Source organism: Pelobates fuscus, chromosome 1, assembly GCF_036172605.1.
Source record: "Pelobates fuscus isolate aPelFus1 chromosome 1, aPelFus1.pri, whole genome shotgun sequence".
Classification (NCBI taxonomy): domain Eukaryota; kingdom Metazoa; phylum Chordata; class Amphibia; order Anura; family Pelobatidae; genus Pelobates; species Pelobates fuscus.
In genome coordinates, this window is record NC_086317.1 from 68,242,454 (window position 1) to 68,260,986 (window position 18,533).

An 18,533-nucleotide genomic window follows, 5' to 3' on the forward strand; every position below is an offset into this window, starting at 1 on the left:
TGTGACACCTACATTTCCTTCATTCCTCCCAATAACTCAATAGACTGGCTCTGTCATCTGGTATCAGACGGACATAATTAACGGACATAATTAATTAACATAATTAATTCACACCCTGCATCAACAGCGCTAGGACTATACGCAGCCCATCATCCTAGCACACGTCCTTTATACCTGGACAAGTTTTGCATAATTGCAGGATACTTCACAGACATGCAAACCCAACATCTATACTCCACCTGCACCCCCCGCCCCATCTTGATATCAAATCTGCTAACGGTATCATGCCTGCAATTATAACTATTTACTCTTACAGTGAGATCCATTATTCTCAAAATGAAACATCTCATTCAGTACAGATAACACCAGTTACAGAATTGCAGGAAATATAAAGACTTGTGACAAAATCACTGAACAGTGCATTATCTTGGAACAATTGAAGCTCCTCTATATGGCTGTAATTATTATGTATATAAAATAAAAAATATTTTTTCACCCCTCCTGGGTGGTATGTTTATTCCTCATTCTCAGGTCCTGTACCAGAGGCCTGAGAGTTTGAGGGTTCTGCGTAGAATCTTGGCTGTTCCTAGAACTGCACTCTTCTGGACCGCAACCTCAGATGCCTTGCATGGAACCTGTTGAAGCCACTCTCCCAACTTGGGAGTCACAGCCTCCAGTGCTCCTATCACAACTGGGACTACTACTGCCAACATTCCCATACATACACACACACACACACACACACAATACACAATATGAATGTTCAGGTGAGTGCAGCCCCCTGGTTTCATATATAAATTTATATTTATATATATAAATTGGTTCACCAAAAGTAAACTCACTATACTTCCTGGAGATATGAATAGTAGTAGTACGTAATGTAGGTATTGAATAATAAGCCTGTAGCAAAGTAAGTATCTTGAGAGATTTTACAGTAAAATTCTAGAGATAGAATCTCTGATTCTAACTGTGTCAAAATTAGAGCAATTTTCTTGCAGAGAAACATATATAAAACTGTCTTTGGTCTCAATGACAAACCCATTTCAAAATCAGATCAAAACATTTCTACTGGTAATGTGTGTTTGATTTCAAGACATTCACAATCTAAAAATATCTTAACTATGCCCTTACAGTTATGGCGCCAAACTAACTTTTAATGACATTGTTAATCATAAAACTGATGTGTTATGATTTTGAGGTTACCCTTGGTCAGAGTTAATGGGACACTATTGGCATCCAGACCACTTCAGCTCATTGAAGTGGCTTGGGTGAAATGACCCTGTCCCCTCAACCCTGCAATGTTGAATATAGGGTTAAGAATGCATTTAGTGGCTGTCAATCAGACAGACACTGTAGGCACTTCCTGCTTGTTAGGCTACTTTTTGCCTAAATAAAGCTGGACCACTTAATGTTCTGCATGAGGACATTGCAGCAATGCTTTCCTATGGAGAGGGCCTAATGGACTCGCCACGCATGCATATTAGCCCCCCCTTGTTGGGGGATGTCGAGTGTGAGTGTCATTATCAGGTGAGTCTAGTAAGGGTTTATTAACCGTTACACTGCCGAGAGAAAGAGGGCAGATGGATGTATAGTGTTAGGAATACCGATTTGTATTCCTAGCTCTATAGTATCCCTTTAATTTACCAAACAATGATCTGTGGTATGCTGATAACCAAGTTGCAAAATGTAGGTTAAAATAGTTCTGTTGGACAAACCACTGAATTGCTGTTGTTTTTTTTTTTTTTTATTCAATACTTTTTTCTTAAAGGGACACTGTAGGCACCCAGACCACTTCAGCTCATTGAAGTAGTCTGGGTGCCAACTCCCATCACCCTTAACCCTGCAAGTGTAATTATTGCAGTTAACCTTCCGGCTTCTTAGACGACTTTTGGTCATCTAAACGACGCTGGACGTCCTCACACTTTGCATGAGCGTTGCCGGAATCCCCATAGGAAGCATTGAATTGGAGAGCTGCAAAGCACGTGCGGCCATTGCCGCGCATGCGCATTAGGTCTCCCCTGCCGGTGGAGCCTGACCCAGCGCCGAGGGACATCGGCGCTAACTTCAGGTAAGTGACTGAAGGGTTTTAACCCCTTCAGCAACGTGGCATGGGGGACGGGAGGGAGGGGGCACTCCAGGATTCTCTAGTGCCATAAAAACAGGTTTGTTTTTACAGATACGCAAAATTCACAGATGCGCAGTAAACCTGAATTATTAATTAGAAGCAAAGAACACAAGTCATGTGAAGATAAAGGAGCGAACAAATTGAACATCTTTGTATAATTAAAGCATCTTCCACATGCTACCTTAGCAAGGTATGGCAATGCATGCTTGTCAGTCTTAGACAGATCTGTTTATTTAGAGGGAGGGTGCTGTGGATAATTTATTGCAGACACATAAATACAACAGGTGCTGAATGTGTTGCAGCAATTTATATGGAGATTGTATAATTATGTTTTGGCATAATTATGTTTTATTTGGTGTGTCACATTGCTTAACTTGTGCTGAGGAGGGAGGTTGTCCATTATAGCCAAGGTGATAACCTGATTTTTATTTTTTTACTGCATCTAAGACTTTTATCTACTAAATAGTGAATCACAGTAAATTGAAAACTAAATTGCGATTTTGAAATAAAAAAATTCTGTTTTGAATTTACCACTATTCATTTTATGATACAGTTATGCATTTTTCGATAGATAGATAGATATTTTTTGCAACATATCTTTATCAGAATTCTAAAGTAGTTAAAAGACAAAAACAAATGTAAATTTTTGAAGATCCCTTTTGCCTTAAACAGGAATTCCAATCAATATGCATGATATCATATTGTAGTGTATAACACATTAGCATTTAGTGTATTGTGTATGATATGCAAAGCTAAATGAAAGCTGATATAGTAAAGATCTGATTGGTGGTTTTAGCAGAGTATTAGTTCATGTATTCTTTTGATTGTCATATGAAAAGTCAACTCACAATTAACACATCGGGCCTATAATTGGGGAGATTAGATTAGATAGAATGGGTGTGACACTAATGTTTGATGCATACTTGAAAATTGGAGACACAAATGACCCAAGGATTTATGGAAGTGCTTGATTGTTAATAGGGTCACTATAATTTGCCAAATTGTCATGTAATGCAGATCAAAATTGCTATAGTAAAGAACATAGCTAGCTTTTGTAGGAGGCCACTTTTGTTGGTGAAAGTGTGGCCATAACCTAATCTTCATGCCTTCAAAATTACAAGCTTTACAACTCTCCTGAGATGGGAGCTTTTTAGGTGGGTATTCCACCCACATCTAGTATACAAAGTGCACATTTACCATGCAGAAATCTCCAAGAGGCTTAAAGGATTAATTGCATACCTCTTTATCTCCTTCCTTGAACTACATTTAACAAAGATCAAAGAGAAACAGTTGCATCTGTTTAAAACAAAAGAACTCTGCAATAAAAGCATACCCAGATGATATTTAACCCTACCCTATGTATTTTACCTCTAGAGAATTCCTATTGATTTATTTTTCCACCTTTGCACCTAAAGATCTTACTGAATATATATATTACAGAAGACCTCTGCACATTGTTAAAAAGAGCTATCTTCACCATTTTGAGGTGTGGGAGTAGTGGTCAGTCAAGAAGATCAGCTTGGCTACAGCATTCATTAAAACTGAAGAGGAGCAATGCAGGTTTTTGGAAGGTCGATGAGAAATAAGTTGCAATAGTCAAGTCGGGAAATGATAAGTGCATGAACAAGAGGGTTAAGTTGTATCTCGAGTTGGAAAGGGTTATATTTGGGCAATATTTTTAACGTGGAAGTTCCAGGATATGGAGACAGACTGGATGTTAGGAAAAAAGGTAAGACCTCAAAAGTAACACCAATGCAGCAAGCTTGATAGGGTTGGGGTAATAGGCGCCCCTTTGACTTGCAGGGAGATTGAAGGAGGACTATCTGAGGGGGAGAAGTTGAGGAGTTTAGTTTTAGAAAGATTACATTGTAGAAAATGGCAAGAAATCCAGTTAGAGATGGAAGAGAGGCAGTTTGGGATGTGTTACAGGAGAGCAGGAGAGAAGACAGGGGACCAGAGGTTAATTTGCGTATCATCAGTATATAGATGGTACTGATATCCAAAGGAGTTAATAAGGTTTCCGAGACAGGCTGTGTAAATGGAGAGTAAAAGAGGACCAAGAACAGAGCTCTGGGGAACGCCAACTGAGACAGGCAGCGGGGAGGAAGTGGCAGCAGAGAAAGAGACACTAAGGTATACAGTACATCAAGCACACCTGTGTTGGAACAGCAGAAAGTGTATGGTCAATATTATGGACATCATAAGAAGTTTGTCCAAAGCATTCATGAAATTACATCAGTCCATTCTTAAACTTGATTTCTACTTTTTAGAATAGCATGCATAGTCTCTGATATGTTGAACATTATTTGGGTGGTCTTATAGTTTGCAGTCTGGCAGCATGTAAAGAAAACAATCCAATTCTGTACTGTAGACAGACAAGCATGCAAAAGTACACTTAAAACTATTATGTGGCTGATGGCATTAATCTGAACCTACCCTTTAAGAGATTGACCAAATGTGGCTTTTTAAAAAAAAGTAGGTCTACATGTCAGCCAAGCAGTTTTTGGTTTCTCACCCCCATTGTAATGAATCTGGGTGCACTATGGCTTTGTAATTACCCAACACATCTATAGAACTAAGAAAAGCACCAGTCTAGTTTGACAAATCAATTTACCTTTAAAAAACACGGTGTCTTGGTGCAGCAGACAGACACGTCATTGAACAGAGGGAACATGGCAGGAGAGTCAGCATCAGTTATACACGGTGATGGGACAGATGGTTATATGTCTCTCTTTGCCATGTGTTTAGAAAAGAAATAGGGACAACATTCATGGACAACAGAATTATTGTAGCTTGGGTAAGAAAGTCAAGAAACATTAACATCACAAAACAATGCAAAGCCCAAACACACAAACAAACAATACACGTACAAACAAAACTCTTTCCCTGTCATGTCAATTATAACCCAAAAAATGGTGTGTGTGTGTGTGTGTGTATGCGTCTGTGTGTGTGTGTGTGTGTGTATGTGTGTGTGTTTGTATATCTCTAATACAGAAATGGAATTCTAGCAAACTGAACTCATTCCAAAAGTTTGAAGTTCCTAACATTAAATAAATACTGACAGATGAGGTTACAGATTTGTAAAGATAATTTGGCTTATATTTGGGGGCGTATTTGTTCCTTTTAATGCTGAGTTATACAGTAAGGTGTCAATCCTTGAACATCCCTGAACTTAGACAATACATCACTATGCGTATTTCTCACAGTTCACAAAATGCAGCTATATGTTGCTTTCCAACCATCTGTTTCTCTGTACTGTAGATCTACTCAGCTGTTTTTTGCTATGTTGCTTTGTCACTGTGTGATGCATAATCACGTCTCCCCCTGCTTTAGTCTCAAACCATCACACAAAGTATGGAACACTGTCTGTAATATTCCAGCTGAACGGCTGCTCTGGCCTTATGTAGAATGTCCAACAAGACATTCATATCTAATTCTAGCCGTATCAACAGATGAACTAGAGAGACATTATTATTTTCTCAAACATGCTATCTTATGCTTCACACCTAGTTATTAAACATAATTTATCTCTTGGTAACAGCTGTGCTGATAGAATAAGTAAACCCCCTCCCAGTACTGAGCCTATATAAATAATCCCTGGGTTTGTGACAAGTAGAGACCAGCTTTACTTGGACAAGGATGGGTAAGACATTTCTCTTCTAATATAATCGAATACAATACAAAACCAATTCCTCTAAAGTCTACACCAGTGCTGGGATGGTAGGATATTTTTCAAATTGTACCTTCTTAAAGGGTCAGGTCCATAGACATATAGAGTCCAAGTGTATGCAACAGATAGATAAGATAAAGCTTGCTAGATACTGTATCCATAAGGGGCAATGTGACCATGTCATCTCTTTCAAGAAACATGTATAGATAGTATATATCAGAGGTCTGCGGAAAATTCGACATGTTATAGTTTTACAAGAATTCTTCAACGTGAGCTGTGACATCCAATTATTTTTTTATATTTTGATAACGTATCTCTATATTTAACAAATATGTATTTGTAATGTATGAAAAATAATATTAATGTAGAAATCCACACCACTTTATCCTGCAGCTGGGTGCCTCCTTCTTAGCTCCCTGTCAGTGAATGTTATAAGCTATGTCTTTGCACCTGGCAGTCAGCATAGAGAAAACATACAACGATCAGGATATAATAAACACTATACCATTAGGAATTCAAGTATGTATTCATAATGCTATAGGTTTTTTAACTTCCTATTATAGTGCCTCCTCCCCCCATTGTGTGTGCATTTTAAAGTAGAGATTTACTTAGATTTTAACCCTTACATGCTGGTCTCCGTCCTGCCGCTTCGCCTCTTAAGCGGAAATCATCAGTGTTAATGATCACAGCCAATTCAATGTTTCCCATAGGTAAAGAGAGGGAGCCTAGTGTGCATGCACAACAAAACACCACTCTGCGCTAATCAAATGGGGCCATTGATTGAATAGCCGAGTTAAACTCAGCTTTTGGGGTGTAAGCGCCTCTAGTGGTTTCACCAAGAGAGTCACTAAAGGTAGGTTATACCTGCAATAAAGATATTGCCATATCTATCATCAACTAAATGGCAATGTTTTACATTGCAGAGTTAAAAAGACTAGATGGGCTGAATGGTTCTTATCTGCCATCACATTTTATGTTTCTATAAAGACAGTGGTATGTCACTATAGAGTCCTTTTAAACAATGGCTTTGCCTTATTTAAACTGTATATTAAATAATATTACTATATTATGGAAAAGCGGTTAGCACATAGATTTTTTTTGTTTGTTTTATTCAACAGTGCGAATGCCGTAAAAGTAATAGTTTTCCTTTAACTGAACAGGCTGAATGGTAAAAAAAGAAAAAGAAAAAAAAGCCGCTACATAGCCAGCTAATTTGTGTCTCATGGTTATGGAAGCTGTTTCGCGACGTAAGCTTGAAGGCACTAGGTTTCCCAACCCATGTGTAGACTGCCCGAAACCTTATGTTTTTAATACAGTTAGACATGTTCAGAAATAGATAGTAGAATCATGTTGGTGTTTGTGTGATGCTAGTCTTGAGATGCAAAAGACAACAAATACAGGGTGCGCTAAATAAAATAAAGGGAGGTGAAAAAGTCTTTATAGGTACAATGTGGACCTTGAGTGAGTGTTCTTAGGTTCTTTCTTTGGGATCTCAGTAGTCGAATATGGAATACAAAAGCAGAGAGGGGAGACCAATAGCGCACCCTGTATTTGTTGTCTTTTGTTCTCTCCATTCTTTGAAGGGTTTGAGGGTTACCCTTCCTTTCAGGTGTGCAGCTCTATCCCCCCTTGTGATCAGTACTGTAGCGCTGTTCCCCTCCCTTTCTATTTACTACAGTTAGTCTTGAGATGCCTCTCTTTTCATTGTTCCTCAAAAAATGCTGCAATAATGCATACCAATTTACTTGTCATGAGAAAAGTAGAATGTCTCCATAAGCCCACACGGCCAAGGCAAGTGTCAGTTTAGGACAGTAACAATGCCAACAGTATAATGGGCTTTATAGCAACGCATATAAACATATAAACAGCATATGTAGAAACATGGAAGTAAAGAAAACACTGCCATTATTATTATTTTTATTATGTGTGTTAAGATCCATGAGCAACTTTTAGTAGCACCACTTCAGAGTGCGCAGGAAGTCTTGCTCATTTCAACGCTCACTGAGCCTTGGTGCTGAGTTTTCTCAGTTATGGACCTATGTAGTCTATGATTTTTTTTAAAATAAATCCCTAGTCAATATATCCAACCCTGTTTCAAAATGTCAAATCAAACAGGGAAAGTTAATACCATAGCACATAATTTCTACAATGATATTCACTTAGACACCGTTAAATATGTAAGTGACTAAGTTTAAAATGGCTCTGTCACATTGCTGTTTTTTCTTTCCTAAAGCATTCATTTTATTACATGAATCCATTTTGTCCCTCTATTTTCTATTGCATTAGTTTTAATTCACTTTATATATATGAAAATGCAAGGGCTAGTTTTTCATATGAGTGTTACTGTGGTCATTTTTGGCAATAGGTGACTAAAGCAAATTGCCATTTCAGTTGCTAAGCCAATTTACCAACAATTCATCAGTAATATATATATATATATATATATATATATATATATATATTGTGACAAAAGTACTCCTTTCCCTTGGTACCTTGTCCTGGGATTGGGGTGTTACACACAGTCTTTTCAGGCTTTAGAGACACTTCACACGCTGGATGAGGTAAATTAACTTGCTCTTTTATTGAGGTTCCAAAATAAATGCACAGTAAGGTATAAAGGTAACAAAAATATATAAAACAAAAGCCTTGCTCTTCTGAGCACTAACTAAACAAAATAATCAGCTAACTGGGTTGGATGGCTTGTCCATTTCCCAACATAAACATAAGCATAAACAACCTTACTGTTTCAGGGTTTTCAGCTCTCTGTTTCCACTCACAGAAACCAAACACAATCTCCCTCCTTCCTTGGCAGGGGAGTACTTAATAGCACCGGTAATTGGCAATCCTTTTCAGGTGAGTTAAATTAGGATTCAAACTCTGGAACTGGACTTCTCACCTGTAGGTTCCAAGCAACTTCCAAAATGTGGAGTGGAGCACTGGCCCACTCTACTCTCCAAGTACTCCACCCCAGGGCCCAAATATACACATATTTAAAGTGCAACATTCATTATAACATTACACATTTCACTGGGGCTAATTACACAAAGTAGGAACCTTGCAAAATCTGGGGAGGTATATAGATTCCCTCCAGCACAATTCCTTGCTTTCGGTCACACATCCTCCCCCCCCAGCTCAGACCTATTGGGTCGAGCGACCATGGACATTAGCGAGTGCATCCGCGAAAGACCATCTGCATTTCCCTGTTTACTCCCAGCCCTATGCTCTATGGAGAAATTATAGGGTTGCAAGCTAAGGAACCAGCGGGTTACTCTACTATTTTTCTCCCTGTTTTGGCTCATCCAAGTAAGGGGTGCATGATCTGTCACTAGTCTGAATTTTCGTCCCAAGAGATAGTATTTAAGTGTGTCTACTGCCCACTTTATAGCCAGACACTCCTTCTCAACAATGGAATAGTTTCTTTCTTGGGGATTAAGCTTCCTGCTTAAATATAATATGGGGTGCTCCTCACCCTGAATTTCCTGAAAGAGAACAGCACCTAGTCCTACATCAGAGGCATCTGTCTGTAAAATAAATTCTTTAGAAAAATCAGGTGTTACCAACACTGGTTGGGCACAAATGGCTTCTTTAAGCTTTCTGAATGCTTGTTCAGTCTCTGGGGACCATTTTACCACTACTGGAGCATTAGCTTTAGTAAGGTCAGTTAATGGGCTTCCAATTGTAGCAAAATCGGATATAAATCTCCTGTAATAGCCAATGAGGCCAAGAAATGTTCTCACCTGTTTCTTAGTCAGTGGTCTCGGCCAATTTCGTATGGCTTCAATTTTAGCAACTTGGGGTTTCACTAGTCCCCTACCAATAGAGTAGCCCAAATATTTTGCTTCCTCTAGGCCAATTGTACACTTATTGGGGTTAGCAGTTAAGCCAGCATTTTGTATTGAGTTAAGGACAGCCTGTACTTTTGGAAGGTGAGATTCCCAATCCTCACTGTGTACTACAACATCATCCAAGTATGCAGCTGCATAGCGCACATGCGGCTTTAGTATTCTGTCCATCATTCTTTGGAATGTGGCAGGGGCACCATGCAAGCCAAAAGGCAAAACTCTGTACTGAAATAGGCCATCAGGAGTATAAAATGCGGTCTTTTCTTTTGCTCGCTCTGTGAGTGGTACTTGCCAATAACCTTTGGTTAAATCTAGTGTAGTGAGGTACCGAGCTCTCCCAAGTCGTTCTACTAGCTCATCAACTCTAGGCATGGGGTATGCATCAAACTTAGAAATAGCATTCAGTTTGCGATAATCATTACAAAACCGTACTGTATTATCAGGCTTTGGTACCAGCACAATTGGACTGCTCCAGTCACTTTGTGACTCCTCAATGACTCCAAGATCTAACATTTTCTTAACCTCTGCTCTGATAGCTTCTCTGCGAGCCTCGGGTATTCTGTATGGTTTGAGATTGACCCTTTTTCCTGGTTCTGTCAAAATGTCATGTTTAATCACACTAGTCCTTCCTGGGACTGGGGAGAATACCTCTTTATTTAATCTAATAAACTCCTTAACTTCCCTTGTCTGGTGTATTGACAGGGTCTCTGAGATATTTACTTCGGGGTCAATATTACACTTATCAGGGAAGGTTGAAGCCTCTGTAGTAACCAGAACTTCCCTTTCTTTCCATGGTTTTAGCAAATTGACATGGTATATTTGCACTTCCTTTCTTCTACCTGGTTGCCTTACTTTATAATTTACCTCTCCTACTCTTTCAATAATCTCATATGGCCCATGCCAAGTTGCCAGGAATTTGTTCTCTACTATGGGAACCAGGACTAATACTCTGTCTCCTGGTTGAAATACTCAAATTCTAGCATTCTTATTATAGCTATTCTGCTGATTTTGTTGAGCCTTTTGCATGTGTTCTCTGACTATTGGCATAATGGCTTCAATACGTTCCTGCATCTGAGTTATGTGTTATATTACACTGCGATGTGGGTTTGCTTCTTGTTCCCAAGTTTCCTTTGCTATGTCAAGTAATCCCCTGGGGTGTCTGCCATATAATAATTCAAAAGGTGAGAAACCCGTAGAAGCTTGGGGTACTTCTCTAATGGCCAACATTAAATAGGGCAATAGAAAGTCCCAGTTTTTCCCATCTTTATCAGTTACTTTGCGCAGCATAGCTTTTAACGTTTTATTAAATCACTCAACCAAACCATCGGTTTGTGGGTGATAAACAGAGGTTTTGAGGTGTCTAATGTGAAGGAGCTTGCAGAGTTCCTTTGTAACCTTGGACATGAATGGAGTACCCTGATCTGATAGGATCTCCTTGGGAATCCCAACCCGGCTAAACATCATCATTAACTCTTTAGCAATAGACTTTGCTGAGGTTGTGCGCATAGGTATTGCCTCAGGGTAACGGGTAGCATAGTCTAGTACTACTAATATATACTGATGCCCCCTACTGGATTTTACCAGAGGACCCACAAAATCCATAGCAATACGTTCAAAAGGCACTTCAATAACAGGCAAGGGTACTAAAGGGCTACGGTAAGTCGTAAAGGGCGCAGTGACCTGACATTCAGGGCATGACGAACAGTAGTTCTTGATAGCTGCGATTACTCCAGGCCAATAAAATCTCCTCAAAACACGCTCTCTTGTTTTGTCAGCCCCTAGGTGACCCCCCAAAACATGGCTATGTGCAAGGTTTAACACAGTGCGCCAATAGGCTTGTGGTACTAACAGCTGCTTTGTAATAACGGACTCTTTTTTCTCAACTCTGTACAACAGATCATTATCCACTTCAAAATAAGGGTAAGTAAGAGAATTCCCTGGATTGACAGGGGATCCATTCCTTATAGAAATATTATTCCTGGCTACCAATAATGTTGGGTCAGACCACTGTGCACTTCTGAAGTTACCAGGCCTAACCTCTAAATCAACTAACTCTATATCTGGTTCAGAACTTCTAGAAGGTCCCGCATTAGTTTGTTCTGGGTTTTCACCAACTAATGTTTTTATAGGGGAATGCTGCATATTGTTAGGCTCATCATCATGACCTCTCTCATCTGCCAGAGTATTTGCAAAAGGAAATTCATAATTCTGTTCACCTGATGGGTTTTCAAAACATGCCCATAGGTCTAGAAAATGGGGAAAATCCCTTCCAATAATCATCTCATGTGCCAGTTTTGGTACCAGCCCCACTCTGCAGTTTACAGTACCACACTGGGTTTTAACAAGTATATCTGCAGTAGGGTAGTTATGTATATCCCCGTGCACACAAGCAATATCAACTTTTCCAGAGTTAACAATATGAGTATCCTGTAATAAGGATTGGTCTAGAAGGGTAACCATACTCCCTGAATCTAGCAATGCCTGTATATTTTTTCCCTCCACATTCACGGTACACCCAGGGTGACTATTCAAATAACCATTTTTTTCCACAGAACATACAACCTGTGAATAAAGTGCAATTCCTTCCCAATTATTACCAAAATTACACTCCATTGGTTCAACATTTTCAGGACAGTCTTTTGCAATATGTCCAAAGTTTCTGCATTTAAAGCATTTTATACCATGATTAGTACTTTTTGATTCATTTGTAGGCTCTTCCCACCTCCCAAAGTCTTTTTCTCTTTTAACAATGTCTCTTGGGTAATAAAACCCTGTTCTCTCATCAAAAGACCCCCTTTTCCCTGGAACAGTCTTACCAGATTTGCTGGGGCTGTAGGTTTTCAGATTCTTGGGTCTCTCTTGGCCAGAAGGTTGAAGCAGTTCTCCCGCTGCTATATACCGTTCAACCAATTCAACCAATTGGTCTGCTGTTTGGGGATTGCTCTGACTGACCCACCGACGAAGTCCAATAGGTAAGCCTCTTAGGAATCTTTCCATCACCAGTTGCTCCACAATGCGGCTTGGTGAGTTTATCTCTGGCTGCAACCATTTTCTGGCAAGGTGTATCAAGTCAAACATCTGTGAACGAATCGCTTTATCCAGGCTGTAAGTCCATGAATGAAATCTCTGGGCACGGACGGCTGTTGTCACCCCCAGGCGTGCCAGTATTTCTGCTTTCAGCTTCTTGTAGTCACTGGCTTCCGCTGGTTCCAGATCATAGTATGCTTTTTGGGATTCACCAGTAAGAAATGGTGCTAGCAGACTTGCCCATTCCACTTCAGGCCAACCTTCTCGCTCAGCGGTTCGCTCAAATGCCATCAGGTAGGCCTCTACATCATCTGTGGATACCATCTTTTGCAAGTAGTGACTCACTCTGATCACCTTTGGACATTGTGGTGATTCTGTGGCATCCCTGGCCAGCCTTTGTGATAGACTCTGGATCTCCTGCTGTATGACACATGTGGCATGCTGCTGCTCCTCTCTGAGCAATTGATGAGCTGCTGCCTGTGTTGCTTCAACTTGCTTGAATAAAGCATCTGTATTTTCCTTTTGAGCCAGTACAAGCTGCTGCAGTATTGAAATGCTCTCTTGCTGTATTGCATTAGTCTCTGCAGTCCTCCTGTTTGTCTCTTGCTGTACAGCAGTGGACTGGAGCAAAGCTTTCATGACATCCTCCATTTTCTCAGCAGTCTCTTTCTCCCTACTTACAGACTTTGCCGTGTGCTGCCCGCATCCTCCACCATATGTGACAAAGGTACTCCTTTCCCTTGGTACCTTGTCCTGGGATTGGGGTGTACACAGTCTTTTCAGGCTTTAGAGACACTTCACACGCTGGATGAGGTAAATTAACTTGCTCTTTTATTGAGGTTCCAAAATAAATGCACAGTAAGGTATAAAGGTAACAAAAATATATAAAACAAAAGCCTTGCTCTTCTGAGCACTAACTAAACAAAATAATCAGCTAACTGGGTTGGATGGCTTGTCCATTTCCCAACATAAACATAAGCATAAACAACCTTACTGTTTCAGGGTTTTCAGCTCTCTGTTTCCACTCACAGAAACCAAACACAATCTCCCTCCTTCCTTGGCAGGGGAGTACTTAATAGCACCGGTAATTGGCAATCCTTTTCAGGTGAGTTAAATTAGGATTCAAACTCTGGAACTGGACTTCTCACCTGTAGGTTCCAAGCAACTTCCAAAATGTGGAGTGGAGCACTGGCCCACCCTACTCTCCAAGTACTCCACCCCAGGGCCCAAATATACACATATTTAAAGTGCAACATTCATTATAACATTACACATTTCCCTGGGGCTAATTACACAAAGTAGGAACCTTGCAAAATCTGGGGAGGTATATAGATTCCCTCCAGCACAATTCCTTGCTTTCGGTCACAATATATATATATATATATATATATATATATATATATATATATCTACAAAAATACCGGCACTCCAAGATTTTCATTCAGGTAGGTTCTTTATTTGCCGAATTCCAGCAAGTGAACGTTTCTGTCTTTCTAGTGAGCTTTTATCAGGATATCCAAAACCAGAGCAAACTGCAGACATAATGGACAGAGAAGATCAAGATGGCAGCATCCGGATATAGAGATCCGGCAAAAGGCATATCATAATAAATATAAATAAGGTAAATGAGTATAGTCATTAAGATATAAAGAGCCTAAAGAAAAGAAAACAAAAGAAAAAACATGACAGTGCCTTTAATCATAATAATGGAATAAAGCATTGATGTTAGTAGGAGTTCTTTGATGATTCATTAAGTTTTAATGAAATGAATCAACTGTAATTTCTCTTAAATCTCATTCTTTGTAGGGGTCCAAGGAACACACGGGTCTCTCCTATGGATGTTGCTGGGAGGGACGCTAGTTGTTATATATGGAAACCAAAACTCTTTGGCAGTCAGCCTTCAAAATGATTTTCTGAATGGAATAAATGTAGCAGACATTTTGAATTACCAAGGTGGAAGAAATGGTAAGTACCAACTTTTAAACTGATTAGAGTTCTAAAACCACTTATTATATCAGTGTTTTTATAAATAATGCTGAACATTCCACGTAACGATAAAATATTATACACAATGGAATGGATGCCAATTCTTCTATGACCCAGTCATTTATATTGCTCAGATTCTTTGTCGAAAAAGTACATTGGATATGCTAACGATTTAAATTTTTTTATCCAATACAGTGTACATGTTAAAGAGTATGGATTCTGTTTCACATGAAAATCAGTTATATAATATACAGTTGCAAGAAAAAGTATGTGAACCCTTTGGAATGATATGGATTTCTGCACAAATTGGTCATAAAATGTGATCTGATCATCACCTAAGTCACAACAATATACAATCACAGTCTGCTTAAACTAATAACACACAAAGAATGAAACGTTGCCATGTTTTTATTGAACACACCATGTAAACATTCACAGTACAGGTGGAAAATGTATGTGAACCCCTAGACTAATGACATCTCCAAGAGCTAATTGGAGTGAGATGTCAGCCAACTGGAGTCCAATCAATGAGATGAGATTAGAGGTGTTGGTTACAGCTGCCCTGCCCTATAAAAACACACCAGTTCTGGGTTTGCTTTTTACAAGAAGCATTGCCTGATGTGAATGATGCCTCGCACAAAAGAGCTCTCAGAAGACCTATGATTAAGAATTGTTGACTTGCATAAAGCTGGAAAGGGTTATAAAAGTATCTCCAAAAGCCTTGCTGTTCATCAGTCGACGGTAAGACAAATTGTCTATAAATGGAGAAAGTTCAGCACTGCTGCCACTCTCCCTAGGAGTGGCCATCCTGTAAAGATGACTGCAAGAGCACAGCGCAGACTGCTCAATGAGGTGAAGAAGAATCCTAGAGTGTCAGCTAAAGACTTACAAAAGTCACTGGCAAATGCTAACATCCCTGTTAGCGAATCTACAATACGTAAAACACTAAACAAGAATGTATTTCATGGGAGGATATCACAGAGGAAACCACTGCTGTCCAAACAAAACATTGCTGCACGTTTACAGTTTGCACAAGAGCACCTGGATGTTCCACAGCAGTACTAGCAAAATATTCTGTGGACATATGAAACCAAAGTTGAGTTGTTTGGAAGAAACACACAACACTATGTGTGGCGAAAAAGAGCCACAGCACACCAACATCAAAACCTCATCCCAACTGTGAAGTATGGTGGTGGGGGCATCATGGTTTGGGGCTGCTTTGCTGCGTCAGGGCCTGGACGGATTGTTATCATCGAAGGAAAAATTAATTCCCAAGTTTATCAAGACATTTTGCAGGAGAACTTAAGGCCATCTGTCTACCAGCTGAAGCTCAACAGAAGATGGGTGTTGCAACAAGACAATGATCCAAAGCATAGAAGTAAATCAACAACAGAATGGCTTAAACAGAAGAAAATACGCCTTCTGAAGTGGCCCAGTCAGAGTCCTGACCTCAACCCGATTGAGATGCTGTGGCATGACCTCAAGAAAGCGATTCACACCAGACATCCCAAGAATATTGCAGAACTGAAACAGTTCTGTAAAGAGGAATGGTTAAGAATTACTCCTGACCGCTGTGCACGTCTGATCTGCAACTACAGGAAACGTTTGGTTGAAGTTATTGCTGCCAAAGGAGGTTCAACCAGTTATTAAATCCAAGGGTTCACATACTTTTTCCACCTGCACTGTGAATGTTTACATGGTGTGTTCAATAAAAACATGGCAACATTTAATTATTTGTGTGTTATTAGTTTGATCAGACTGTGATTGTCTATTGTTGTGACTTAGATGATGATCAGATCACATTTTATTACCAATTTGTGCAGAAATCCATATCATTCCAGAGGGTTCACATACTTTTTCTTGCAACTGTATATATAATGATGAGCCTATGTAGGAGGTGTTGATGGGGGGGGAGGGGTAGATATTAAAAAAAATGTGTATTTGCATAGAGAATAAACAAGGAAATGGTGGATTTGGGGTTTTGTTGCAGAATTGTTTTCCAAGTATGCTGTCTGGGAAATGATGGCCAAGAAACAATGACACTAATTTGATATGTTATTTTTTGATCTTCACAGTACAACAATACCCACAGAGCTGCAGTGAAATAAAGAACAGTCAGAGTGGCCTATATGTGGTGGAACCATTTGCAGGAAAGCAGGTAGTCGTACAGTGTGAGCAAAAATCAGCTGATGGCATATGGACAGTTATACAGAAAAACAATCAAAAGAACCCAAGGCTATGGGAAGCTTCCTGGGAAAGCTACAAAAGGGGATTTGGAGACCCAAGAGAAGACTATTGGTTGGGCAATGAGAATATTCATTTGTTGACGAAGCAACAGTTGCACCGTATCCAGTTCAGAGTGCGCACATCAGCAGGAATAGTCTACACAGCCTATTATACTTCTTTTTCACTTGAAGCAGAAAGCAATTGTTATCGTATTCGGCTTGGTCGGTACTCAGGAGATGCTGGGGATGCTATGACTTCAGGGGAACCCAATGCAGGACATGACAACATGAGATTTTCAACTAGTGATCGCGACAATGATTTGTCAGGGACAAATTGTGCCTACCTTGGAGGGGGTGGTTGGTGGTATGACAATTGCAGATTTGCTAATCTTAATACAGGTAAAGGTATTTACTGGCACCAATTGTGTCGTGGAGATTGTCAGTCAAGTGAGATACTCATTCAGCCAGTATACATATGTTCAGAAGGTGGTGGAGGTGGTGGTGATGATAGTGGAGGTGATGGAGGAGGTGGTGGTGGAGATGGAGGAGGAGGAGATGGAGGAGGAGGTGATGGAGGAGGTGGTGATGGGGGAGGAGGTGGCGGAGAAGATGGAGGAGGTGGTGATGGGGGAGGAGGGGGAGATGGAGGTGGTGGGGGAGATGGAGGTGGTGGTGATGGGGGAGGAGGTGGTGGAGATGGAGGAGGTGGTGATGGAGGAGGTGGTGGTGGGGGAGATGGAGGTGGTGGTGGTGGAGGAGGAGGTGACGGGGGAGGAGGTGGTGATGGAGGAGGTGGTGATGGGGGTGGAGGAGGTGATGGGGGTGGAGGAGGTGATGGAGGAGGTGGCGGTGGTGGAGGTGGTGGAGGAGGAGGAACTGTTGATCCAACACCTAATCCTTGTGCATTAAGCTAGTAACACAGCAATATTTGTTTTATAGCCTAGTGTGTAATTCTATTGAAGTGCGTTTGATAGCACACTAAGTTTTACTTAACTATTTTAAAATAGACTATGTATGCCCTCTTTTATATAGTTTCACAAAAACAAGTATATACAGGAGACATAAGTAAAACAAAATTAAAAAAATGAATATGACGTTTGTTTGCATCTGTGCTCATACACAGTGGCGTAACTACCACGGTCGCATGGTTTGCAGCGGCAACCGGGCCAGTCACTCCACCGGGGTTGAAGGCCTGGTTGGGGTTGAAGGCATAGTGAGTTTCTTATTTTGTTCCGGGACTTGAGACATGCTAAGAACATAAATATGGGTAAAAACGAGAACTTTAGTTATGAGCGAGAACATAGAATGTGATGGCAGATAAGAACCATTCGGCCCATCTAGTCTGCCCAATTTTCTAAATACTAGTAAAGTATTACTTCCTGATATTATTTTTAAACCTTTGCACTTCTAATTTAAGACTATGTTGTGGTAGTTTTTCTTCTTTTAAATATAGCCTCCTCCTTTACTGTGTTGATTCCCTTTATGTATTTAAATGTTTCTATCATATCCCCCGGTCTGGTCTTTCCTCCAAGTTATACATGTTAAGATCCTTTAATCTTTCCTTGTAAGTTTGACCTGTATCAACTGGCTCTAGCTAAGCCTGAGGTGAAGAAATTACCTGAACTACATGGAAGATGAGGCCCTACTAATGGCAAGAG

General features: G+C 40.1%; 1 protein-coding gene across 1 annotated transcript; it reads left to right on the forward strand.

Annotated features, from left to right (window-relative positions):
* Positions 1 to 5,753: 5,753 nt before the first annotated feature.
* On the forward strand, positions 5,754 to 17,789 carry LOC134586311 (loricrin-like). The gene is made up of 3 exons (XM_063441799.1): positions 5,754 to 5,768; positions 14,471 to 14,629; positions 16,726 to 17,789. Exons 1-3 carry the CDS (start codon positions 5,765 to 5,767, stop codon positions 17,787 to 17,789), a joined length of 1,227 nt encoding a protein of 408 aa, XP_063297869.1. The 5' UTR covers positions 5,754 to 5,764.
* The last annotated feature ends 744 nt before the right edge of the window (positions 17,790 to 18,533 follow it).